Source organism: Camponotus floridanus, unplaced genomic scaffold (genome assembly GCF_003227725.1).
Source record: "Camponotus floridanus strain SB8 unplaced genomic scaffold, Cflo_v7.5 scaffold61, whole genome shotgun sequence".
NCBI lineage: Eukaryota > Metazoa > Arthropoda > Insecta > Hymenoptera > Formicidae > Camponotus > Camponotus floridanus.
In genome coordinates, this window is record NW_020229781.1 from 779,523 (window position 1) to 792,043 (window position 12,521).

General features: G+C 30.1%; 1 protein-coding gene across 7 annotated transcripts in view; it reads left to right on the top strand.

Annotated features, from left to right (window-relative positions):
• LOC105254463 (low affinity immunoglobulin epsilon Fc receptor) overlaps window positions 1-12,521 on the top strand; it is a 155,683-nt gene that overhangs the window by 91,826 nt on the left and 51,336 nt on the right. For all 7 annotated transcript variants that reach the window (XM_025413157.1, XM_025413163.1, XM_025413160.1 and 4 more), the window contains one exon: window positions 1,475-1,565. In XM_025413157.1, the coding sequence (XP_025268942.1) occupies window positions 1,475-1,565 (91 nt within the window). The remainder of the gene's footprint in view (window positions 1-1,474; window positions 1,566-12,521) is intronic.

Genomic DNA, 12,521 nt, shown 5'->3' on the forward strand with positions numbered 1-12,521 from the left:
TAATTTCTAGATTTATTTTCAATTATCGGTTTTTCAAAAATTTGATAAAATTTAATTTGACTATTATTTTAATATCCTAACAAAAATCATTTTATTGTAATAAAAATGAAATGCGCATAAACAAATAATAAATCCAAATTGTTAAAGTCAGTCGATATTTTTTATGGTTTTTATCACGAATTTGCCAAACGATTTCAATCGTTTGAAAACGATTGACGTTTTCGAATTGACATATCAAAATTACATCGCGAAATGAGACGAGAATATTCGGCGCCTATTCTTTTGAAAACGACGATAAAATAAAATTATAGGTTTAAGCTGAGGGCAGAACGATATGACAATGAAATCGTGTTAATTTTGTGGATATAGCGGTCGTCGTTATCTTACACAAAGAAAGCTTTCTATGTCTCGGATCCATTTGCGAGTAATATTCGCGAAAACTGACATAAAAATCTAGATATATGCTATGCGGAAACGCTTGTCGAACGAAATATCTCTCTACACAGTTGAAATCCTCAAAGAAATATTTTATAACAGCTATCCGCGCGTAGCATGTTCGTTGCCGGAAACCCAGATGTATTCAGCCGTGTTTCGTCATTGCGAATTTTATTTCTACTCTGTGTCTTCCTCTCTTTTTTTGATTATCTACACGATTGTCACAAAGGATCGTCTCGACCAAGGAACAGTATCACTTCAACGATTACAAGATGGATCGATGATTCGACACAATTATAAAAATGTGAAGTTATCGATTTTTTTCTCTTAATGAAAGTTATAAATGAAGATGAAAGAACTGTACGGTAACAATATTTTAATAAAGTCGTGAAAAGTATACAATAATATTAAAGAATTATTGTATTAAAATTTACGGAACGATATTGTAATGTCAAAGACATTTTACCTCTCGAAGTGATTTTAAGTTGCAAAATACTGGGACATAAATTTACAAGTTTTATAAATTAAAGCGCTTATTCTTCTTTGGGCAGCATCTTCGTTCCAAGCACAATAATAGATTGGAAGAGATGCAACGGGAAAACAATAAGTTTTCGTAAGAAAACAATAGCGTTCCTGTCAAGCGAGCAAAAGCGACCAGAATTTATTATGAATAAATCTGCGTCATATATATTTATCTCGATTCTATTCTAAATGTTTTATCTTACTTTAAGTGAAACTTAAAGTAGACATTCCCGAGACTTTGGTAGAACTGGTTTTTTAAAGAGATCCTGATAATATATATTCAATTGAAACTGTTCAAATTGTATGAAATTTTATGCATGATTAAATTTATTTTTTATTAAATTATTTAAATAATTTGTTAAATCACTGTTCCACATAGTCTCATAATAATCTTGTTTAAGAATAAAATATCCTACAAAAGTGTGATAATGCGCTATGTATTATTGAATTCTTAATTAAAATTATTCATAATGTTATATCTTATTTCAATTATTCATAATGTTATATCTTATTTCAGATGAAAATGGGAACGTGTTGGTTCGCAGTTTGGGTGCTCTTTGTCTGTCTTATCGGTGATGTACGACCGCAATACAGAGATAAGAATATAAGTGAGTATCTATATTGAAATCTCTACTGTTTAATTATTCTAGAGTTACAAAATATAAATGTTCTGTGGAATAGCTATAATTGAGAGAATTTTTAAATTTTTGATATTAAAATGTTCAGTATATACATATAGTATTAAATTACTGAAATAAAATTGCTATTAAAATTAGTATTGACAAAAGGATAATTAGGCAAAAAATTTTTTGTTTTTAAACAATATTTTCATTCAATTACTGATACAATTAATAAAGAGATGAATCTTAATATTCTAAATGAATATATCGATTATGCGCTATAAAGAGACTGGCAATTCGTCTTACTTCAACTTTAACGAACCATTTTATTCGTGAAAGCAAATCCAGATCTACGATTGCCTGGCTGCACAATGACAGATGATCTTTTGCGCTTCGAAAATGACATTGCTATAGAGACTAAGTGCTCGATAAATTACCTTTGCCCGGTCTCTAACTGTCCATCCATTTTACGCAACTATCATTGAGATAGTCATGCTCAAACGTTTCACTCGTCGTCGCAATAAATTAAGCGGTTAATCGTAGAGAAGTGATGAGCGCACAAGCAATTATGCGGCTTGGTGAATGCACATCGCTCGAAAATAACACGTCGCGTTTAAACCAGTGTTGCGCAAATCGTTGGACATTAAATTCGTGAAATTCGCGCACCCATTGTAATTACTTTTAACTTCCATTCGGTGACTTGTCAAACGAACGAGTAGTAAGTGTCGTTTTATGATTTAGTCGCGGTTTGCAATCGTTGACGCAGAAGTTAAAATGACGTGCGCGTTGAAAGGCTAATTATTCGCGAAATAATTTTGCTTTCGCAAATCTAAATTAATCTGCATGACAGAACTGCAATTTGAAGTTTACAAAAATAATTTATATTTTTATGAAATATATAGAATTTTTCTCGTAAATGTTTGAAGAGGATAACCAATTGATTGAATCAGTTTGATTTTCACATGTTGTCACTTACATGTTGTTACTACTCTGAGTAACAATCAAAAAATTTTAATCGTCGTTGTTTAAAGAGTTATAAATAAAAAAAAATACAAATTACATGTAAAATTTATAAAACAATAAATTAATAGTCTTTTTGTGAAATTTTTTTGTTTATAATTTTTAAATTAACGAACAAATTTTTTGATGATTATTCAGAATAGTGATCCTGATAACATATATCTATTCTAGCTAAATTTTGACAAGCTCATTAAAATACATAAAAATCTTGCATTAAAATACATAAAAAAATATATATAATATTGATATAATTTTTTATTCCTGCTTTTCTGTCTTTTTTACAAACGTTGTAAATTTGTACGATATGTATATATTAGTTAAAGTGTATAAAAAATAATTTTTATCTGACCTTAATTATGTAAAATAAGTTGCATGTAATTAACGATCGTCGATCTCCGATAAAAATTTATTTTTTGATAATTAATTACATCCTTTTTTAAACTTTACGTTCCTTATTTTAAACTTTACGGGATAAAGGATTATTGATTTCAGTAGAGTCATCTATCTGATCGTTTTTATTCTTTTCATTAACCTTGTTTTCTTGCACATTGTACAAGATAATTTGAAATCAATAGGAGTATTTTTCTTCGCTGAAAAATCTCATGTTTCACGGTATTTAATTGTAATAAATATCCGTACATTTTCTGATGAGAAAAGTTTATTGTTCATTGCGATAGAGACTGCAGGAAATTAAATCTACATCTTTATTTCGTCTTTCCTTCAAAGATCTTTAATTTGTCCGAGTTACTTGAAATTGCGAAGGATGTATAGAGTCTTAATGTTTTCTTTTTCCTAGCGCACACGAGAACGATTTTCCGCAGGATTAAATCCTTTAGAACCGACACGAAGTTAATTAGACCCACGTGTCGCCTTCTACCGATAAGGATTACAACATTCTTCCGTACTTTATATTCTCTTTGCGTTTTATCTGCAAATATATAGACATCTAAGACATAAGAGGAACATAAATTTCAAAAATTGCAATGGAATTTAATCTACGATATCAATTGTATAATACATTATATGACGCCGTTATTCATCAAACATTTATTTATGAAAAAACATAAACTCTCTATTAAATTTATGTAAAATATATCTAAAATGCTTTACATATATTTAGAAAAATATAGAGAACGACATGTAAAGAAAAAAAGAATTATAATTTTAATGTAATTGCAAAAATAATCAAGAAGGATATAATGTTTTTCTAAAAAGAAACAAGATATACCTGTAGTAAGTAACGTTTACAATCAATTTTTTTGTTTTGTTAAATTTATTGTACATTTATGTATGTACATCATCAGTAGTTTTTACTCTTGATATTTAAGGATCATTTTTTAATAATGTCAATTTGCGTGGTAAAGTGAATAAAATATATATTTATATTCCAAGTATAATCGCGTCCAAAATATATTGAACGAGAAAATCGTTTGCGTTTGAAATGAAGCGCGGTTGATTCTCATATATGTCGACTTCCAGATCACGGAGCTGCAAAGTTCACCTCCGAGACAGACTATAATGGAGGCTAGAATACCATGTCTCGCAGGTAGTTTCTGTAGTTTCCACATAAAATTTTTGCAGCTCGAGCGATCACGAAATGAATACGGCGAGTACAGACACTTTATTCGCTCAATAAACTTGAACCCAACGAAATCGAGAGGCTTTTGAATTCGAGTGAGTGTCGACGAATGATGCGAGATTGGAAGCAGATTGGAAGAATATATCAGCGATATAGAAGGAAATTCGACGTCACTGATCTGATCCTCGAATAAGACGAGGAGGATGGTTAAAGGATCGAATTAAGTGAGAATATAGCGCGCAAAAAAGTTGAAATGAATATCTCCGCCACGAAAAATCCTGGGAAAATTCTTAGTCGTCCTCTCGTACCTGTTACGTTTGAGAAAATCGCTCGCGGGCACTATTTTATTCATCCTTCGAATTATGGAAATCTTTTATAAAGTATTCGATTCGCTTCTCCTATTAACGATTAAAAATGAAACATACCTTTATTGAGTTTTAAATGATTTATTCCACATTTCTAGACTTCTATTGAAAATTCTTTTCTTTGTGCATTTTAAAAATAAAAAGAAATAATTTTTACTTTTAATATATAATATAAAAATCAAATTTCATATCGGTATTTTTATCGAGTCTTGATAAATTGTGGTAATATTATTTTAATATTATTTTAAATTGCAAAAATATTTCTATTAAAATATCTAACTTAAATGTAATTTGTTTTGAAGAAATTATATCAAATTGAAGTGATTACAGTTGAATTAAATAAATTTGCGTTAGATGTGCACTGTAATTTATTAAATTGTTTATTTATTAAGGAAATGTTATGAAAAATATAAGCAGCATTTTTTTAATGTGCGTAATGATTGCACAGGTCGAGGATGTCGCAGTAAAAAGCTTTCTTCGCAAAGAGAACTTCGGAGTTTGTTAGACTTGTCTAGAAGCATATAATAGGCAATCAGTGTTGGACAGATGTAATTAAAGCGGAATTGAAATCAGGGTTTTCCCCTGAGCGAAGCGAGTAGGTTCTCGTCGTTGGAAAATTGGTACCTAATTGATATTCCGACGAAAATTGAAAATTCTATTTTAATGGAAACCGGTGACACTTAATGAGAAGCGGAATTTTCATTCTGGTTGCGTGTGACGATGATATCGTCGGATTATAGACTTCCTGTTAATGGACTCCGTAATAATGTAAAAAAGAATAATAAAATTTTACAGTCGTAACGATAATCTGCGAACATCGCTATGATTTATATACTCGAGTAAACGAATCGACATTCGATACGATAAAACTTTGCTTGCAGCGTTTGATTAAACTGACGTATTTAACGTTAACAACATCGGACAATACTCTGCTGTCTCTTCTCTTTCAAAATTCGTTTAGCAAATGAATCGCGAACGCAATGATCGCTGATGCTCATTGGTCATCCTGATCACGATTTCATCGAATTATCCTGTTCATTGATTAAGCTTTTGTTTAAATACGAAGATCGGATTATTCGGAAAATTACCACGGTTGTTGATTATCTTATATGCGATAACAATAGAATAAAATTATTGCAATTTGATTTTATCTTGATTTATATATATGTGTAAATACGATGAAAAATTTGTGAAACACGAATGTAGACGTGAAAATAATCAAATATTTAGATTCTTAATTATTATATTAGAATTTAAGATTATTGTTGCAATTGTAAGGTTTTGACGTAAAAATGATTATTGTTATCGCTATTGGCGTCGGAAGTTAGCGTAATCGTAGTACAAAATGAGCCGACACGAGCTTAACGCTGCACGTTTAGATAAGATTTTAATGCAAATCGGATTTGCGTCCGAGCGTTTATGGCGTGCCAACATCGCAATCCACGGTGAACGACCGTTCGAATCTATTTCGAGGTATGATTTACGTTACCCCGTACATGCGCGTCTCCCTTTAACACCAGCACGCCATGCTGCTCTTTTCTCTTTCTCTCTCTCTCACTCTCACTCTCACTCTCACTCTCTCTCTCTCTCCCTCTCTCTCTCTCTCTTTTTCTTTCTATCCCTTTACCCTTGTTCCCATTCAAACGAAAAAAAGGCCCATTGTCCGCCCGATGCAGCACTGCATTGTATGCGTAGCTGCGATACCTCGATGATTTTGCACTCTACGGTTTCGTTGCTGAAGCCAGGTATATTCGTTTTGCGTCGTCTGCCAACCAGTTAGATTGTCACCATTCGTATTTCCAAGGATTTTTCAATTTTATATGAAAAAAGTTTTTAACGAAAAAAAAGTTATGACTATATGCTAGGAAAAAATATTGCTTTAAAAATTGCATTTAAGAAAGAAACAAACTTAGGAAAAAGAATCATTAAAGTACGCAAATAGCTTGACAAAGTGATGTTTTAGTCGATACCTATGTTATCCTTAGTTTAAAATCGTGATTCTATGATTATAATCTTTTAGCAAACGAAATAAAAATGATTTAAACGTAGATAAGTAATATTATATAAGAGAGAGAGACAACAGCAGTAAATAATTACTATGCGTATAGAGACGCTAATTAATAACAAGAGACGCTAATTAATAACAAGTTCTTGCAGAAATTTTCAAGATATTTTGCACTTCTCTCGTAACTTGATAATATAATAATTTATGGATGAACGAATAAAAAGACAAACGGAGCAAAATGCTTGTTATTTATGAATATTGAAATTACATACTATGTGGACAACAAACAATTTCCGACGGTGAATTGGAAATAGCGATCGCATCGACAAGCAGTCGCAATGGGTTTATTTGAGCACAATTTAAATGAAATTTTTACAAAGTTTTGCCGTCCGATTCGCGATACGGGTAATAAAAGCGGAAGGAGGTCACTGGAGTCATTCTACGCGGAAAAGTTTAACCTACGAAATATCCGAGAGAAGAACGGACCGATCGGAAACCGGAACTTCAAATAATTGCGTCGGTAGGAGTGAGGGAGTTCGCTGATTTTCCTGAAACGATTGGACAGACATGTTCTCTCTCTTTCTCTTTCTCTCTTTCGTGACCCCCGGCACAATCGTTGCGGTCCATACTACCTTGTGCTTTTGTTGGCAACACAAATGTTACAATAGTTTGTACAAAGGGTAGTAAATATAGCGTATAGAATAGTAATTTTAGTTTCTATGCCTTATATATTCGAATTTTCTTCCAAAGACAAAGAATCTTTTATTGTTAAGGTAGAGTATAAATCTCTTTCAAAAAATCAAAATACGAAAAGAAGTTAAAACAGCGATAATTTATATCAATAATTTTGATTTATTTCTAAAATATTGTTTACATAACAACTTAACAATACAAGAATAAAAGTCTGCTTTTCAAAAATCGGTATCCATGATTAATCGCATTATTTGAGCTAGAAGAGGTACGTAACAATGCTGACATGCAATATATAATAGCCTGTATTTTTTCATAATAATCCGTGTGTCGGCACATCGGCGCATTAACTAAAAATTATTGCCGCACACCCGCTATAATAGACCATCGTTTTAACTTGCAACGTGATATGACACAGTAAAAAGGAAAAGCAGATAAATAAAAATACAGGAACAGAGTAGATTTACGATCAGCACGCTGATTTATATTTGCATCAAGAGCTGGGCGTAACGATTTTCGCAACGGTTTCTATTCTTTTTCAGATTGTTAACGAGTATTCCGCTCTTTGTATTTTTCTCGCTTTTACGATTTTAGACGTATTCTATATATTATTATACGTCGAATATTAATAAACATTCAATTTTATCATCTGTTTGAAGCATTTTATCTCCTGAAAAAATGGTTTTTTTAAAATTAAATATATTTAATTGTTTGACTGTTATATAAAAATAAAATATAATGCATTTTTGGGATCTTTTTCTGCTCGATTATTTCACATTCAGTATTATTACATGCAACACAATGTAATTTTTATTACTTTAGGATATCGTAATTTTAATAAATCCAATATACGTGCGTTGTATTTTATGGAGACGTACTGTATTGCGCCAAATATTATATTTTATAATATTCTCATTTTACACAGCAATTAATATTGAAAGTTGTATTTGTTATTATCGCTAGATTAACATATTAATTGTATCTATATGTTATTCTTAATATTATCATGGTCATTCTATTTTTACTACTTACGCTGTTTTAAAATGCCACAAAGATTTTCTATCAAATAACGTATAAATGCAGAATGTGTTAAATATAATAAGAAAATTGAATATTTTTTTTTGGAAATTAATAAAGGGATTATTTAGAATTTAGATAGCTCACATTAATAGTATGTTTAAATCACAAATATTGTACAGTATTGACAAACAGTCTTTTAAAATGTTCCGAACTGGTAGCAGTTGCATCCTGCATGATAACGTATTTCGCGCATAATGTAACGCTTACATGAGTGACGTGCATTATAGGAACTTACATAGTCGGGAAGCGCTCCGTATTTTAGGTAGTTTGAAGCCACAAAGTTACCCATGAAACTCATCTGCTCGCAAAGCTTTCAAGCAAAATTGCACAACTTTTTCCAAATGTTTGATATTACTTTTGTCACATTCTTTATTGCGCCATTTTAATGAGTTTTGATATCAAAAGTTACCTTTTATTAAGTAATATAATGTAATATCATTATGCTGCAGAAGCTGTATAATAAATAAGTAATTACTATGCTCAATTATTAATTAAGTTGTTGTGCTCAATTATTAATTAAGTTGTTTTATAACGTATTATAACACATCGAAGAATTGAGAATTTACTGATTGTTATCTATTAATACTGTTCATTGACCAGTAATATTAAGAATTGCATTGAAAATAAAACAATGTTTTACTTTTAGATTAAATTTCAATACAACGCTATTTCTTTGGATTGGTAAATTGTTATTCAATTTCTATGAATAAGCTTTTATAAATTACTCACATAAATATTATATCACTTTTCTCTTATCAACTTACTTTATTATTTCATGCTGAAATATGGAATAATTACAGACATTTATAGAGTTTCTGACTATTATACGGAGCTTCTGGATTACGCGCGCTTTATCTCACAATGCTTTTAAGGGACCTCTGTGCAAGGTACTATAACTTTCTATATAATTTCGGCTATTAGAATAGCGGCTCACATCTCACAAATATCTATACACTGTGTATATTCTAGTAGCAGTTCAAACATTTACACTGCGAACATTAATGTAATTCGCAGTTAGGTTGCAAATTTTAAGAATATGTGCGACCGATGACTGCAGCATTTCTCCCATACATTATCGCGTTTCTTCTTCCCGAGAATTGAAAATTGAATTTTTATTGGAGGCTAAACATTTGATGTGCCCATGAACGCACTAACGTCTCGCATAAATCGTTCGTCGGATCTGCGATCACCATTAATGTTTCAGAGATTTTATAGATGCGAATATTTCTGAAAATGTCGTCGAATGATGTATGTTTTATTTGATAGCGTGCGTTTACAATATTACGCAATCAAAAAATTTATTTAATGATAAGAATTAAAAATATTTCTCCTACTATAAATTTAGAAATATTAACAATTGAACAATAGAACATATTGTATTTTAAATTTCCAAGCTATATAACAATTAAAAGAATTATAAAAAAAGATTATGTCTATTATTTTTTTATTAACTATAATACTAAATTGATTATAATAGATTTATAAAATTATTACGTAATTTTAGAAATGCTCAAGAATATTTTTTGATAACTTTTATAAGGGGAAACGTCAAATTTAATAAATTATTTTATTATATAAAATCAAATAACTTTATCTTTTTTGAAATTATCAGGCAATTTGAATTGTCATTCCTATTACAATAATTTAACAACTAAAGATATCACGAGACATTCGATAATGTTTAGCTGTCTGTGCGAAAATAACAGTCCTCGTAGAATTAATCGAGTTTTAAAGACAATTTGTGAAACTCGACCTTTAAAATATATTGAGCACTTTGCGATGTTCGAACGGACTTTTCACGACTTGTCAAGCTCATTAAATTTAAATGAAATTCTGGCGTAAATACTGAAAGAAGACTGCGCTATGTCATTTCGCGACATTTCGAAATCCTGAAACGGCCGGTCGTTAAACGGAAAAACAGCTCTCAATGCTTACACATTCACGTATACGTACCATATGACACACATCACATCATATGTACATACATTGCACAACATACAAGAGTCCACGTAGATGCGGGAGTAATCCTGGTGATATGAACTCAGATCGAAAGCTGTTTCCTTGCACCACGTTTTATGAAAAAAGATAGCACTCTCACGTGAAAGCCAGCATGCTGTTTGATACTTTCGTATTCATAATCATTTGGCGGATGTAACGCGCTGTATGGTCAATTTACTGTGCGCGTTTTGAATTTTTATTCGTCGGGAAAACATCATCTACGAGTCTCTTATTTGTGTCCCCCTCTATATCTTTTCTATTTGGTTACTTTTTGCAAAAAAAAATGTTTGCAGTAAAATCAAATATCGCATTCTTCAAGAATGTTATTTTACCATCAAAATTACTTTCTTAAAAATAAAATTTAAAAGAATGAAAGGAATGTTATAAAAAAAGATATAATATTTTATATTTGTCTGTTTCTTTTTTTCTCTTTTTTTCAAATAAATTTAACATTGTTTAGTTAAATATAATAATTATTGAGAGAATAATATATTAGAGTAAAAAAAAATTTATTTTAATTTTAATCCTAAAAAACAAATTACTCAAGATTAAAGGAATATGTAGTCTGTTGCAGAAGAAATACCGATTTTGCTTAACTAATCAAATTGGTATACTCTTTCAAAACCGAAAAGAATATCAAAACGCCAATGCAGCAATTTTACTTTTAAAAGGGAAAAAAAAGTAATATTGGCTGCAGTGATTCTGCGGAGACGTCTTTATTTTTATTCTTGTACCATTCTTACTTTCGCGTTACGCATATCGATGAAATAAAATTGAGTTTCGTATGAAAAGATTTCGTGGTACTTTTGTCACATCATAAATGGTAAAAATTTTTATTTGTATTACAATATTTATTTTGTTCATTTAGTTAAGAGATACGAATGAATATGAATTATTTATAAAAATATACGCAGTGGAGAATTATGTACAATAATTACGAATAAGATTTCCTTGACAGCGTTTAAATTATTTACAGAGTATTTAGAACACAATATTAAGATCTCAATAGATCGTAAGTTTTAATTGCATGTTTTAATTGGTAAAAGTAAAATGAATGTTTCAAAGAGACATTTTATGACAAAGGAATTTTTATGACATACGCAATTTTATCAGAAATAATAAATATTAATACACGATAATAATTTATACGCTTAAATTATAACACTTTATGAGATTCAATTTCTTTGATTTTTATCATAAAAATGCTTTGTCATATATACATATATATGATTTCTTATTTTCCGTTTTATGCTTTTTCGATTCGAGATCTCTTCGCAAAGAAGCTTTTCGTGCGATCGCTTCCAATTATTGTGGAAAAAAGCTGCCAATTAGGAAACGTATTCGAATTGCGTCTATTGAAAGCAACAGTAGCGAGTACAAGCAACGAAGAAACCAATTCAATAAAAAGCTTGTAAATCATCTATAATATGATTTTTACTTCCACGACATTACTCTCTTGACAAAGTCTTATGAAAAATGAAAATTATATAAAAATTATATAAAATAATATTATATCAAAAATTAAAAATAACATTTAAAATTAATATATATTTAAAATTATAAAGAAATACAAAGAATGATAATTTTTTCTAATTTAAAAATATAACAAATAGAAAATTATAATTCTTTTCAAATGTAAATATTTCAAGATTTTTCAAATTTATTTCTTTGGAAATATTTTAAAAAGTGATTTGTTATATATTATATTATATTATTTTACACATTTACGAGATTTTCTTGATGCTATTTATTCTTTTGAATAACAAAATAAATCACAAATTTCTTTCATTACATAAAATCATATCCATCGGTAGAACTTAAACATATATTTTCTACTTTGTGAATTTCTTATTTCTTATTTTTATGAATTTCTCTCCCTTCATTTACTAAGTTTTTGAAAAACAGAAATAAATGGTGTAACTTATAAAAGCGGGAAATCCGGCAGAGAAAAGGTCGACTTTGCGAAATACGTTGAAATAAACGCGATTGGATTAAGCCAGTGGCAACATGCACGCGAATAGGCAAAAGAGCTCATTCTTATTTCTGGCAAAGTTCACTGTGCGTTGTTCGCAAAATGGAAATGAAGCTGGGAGTAATTTGCGTTTGAATGACCGCCCTTACTGTGCCTTACTCATTTTCTCCATTCATTTCTGACATTTTGATTCTGTCTTTTTACCGACTATCTTTTCCGCAAAGCTAATCGTTGA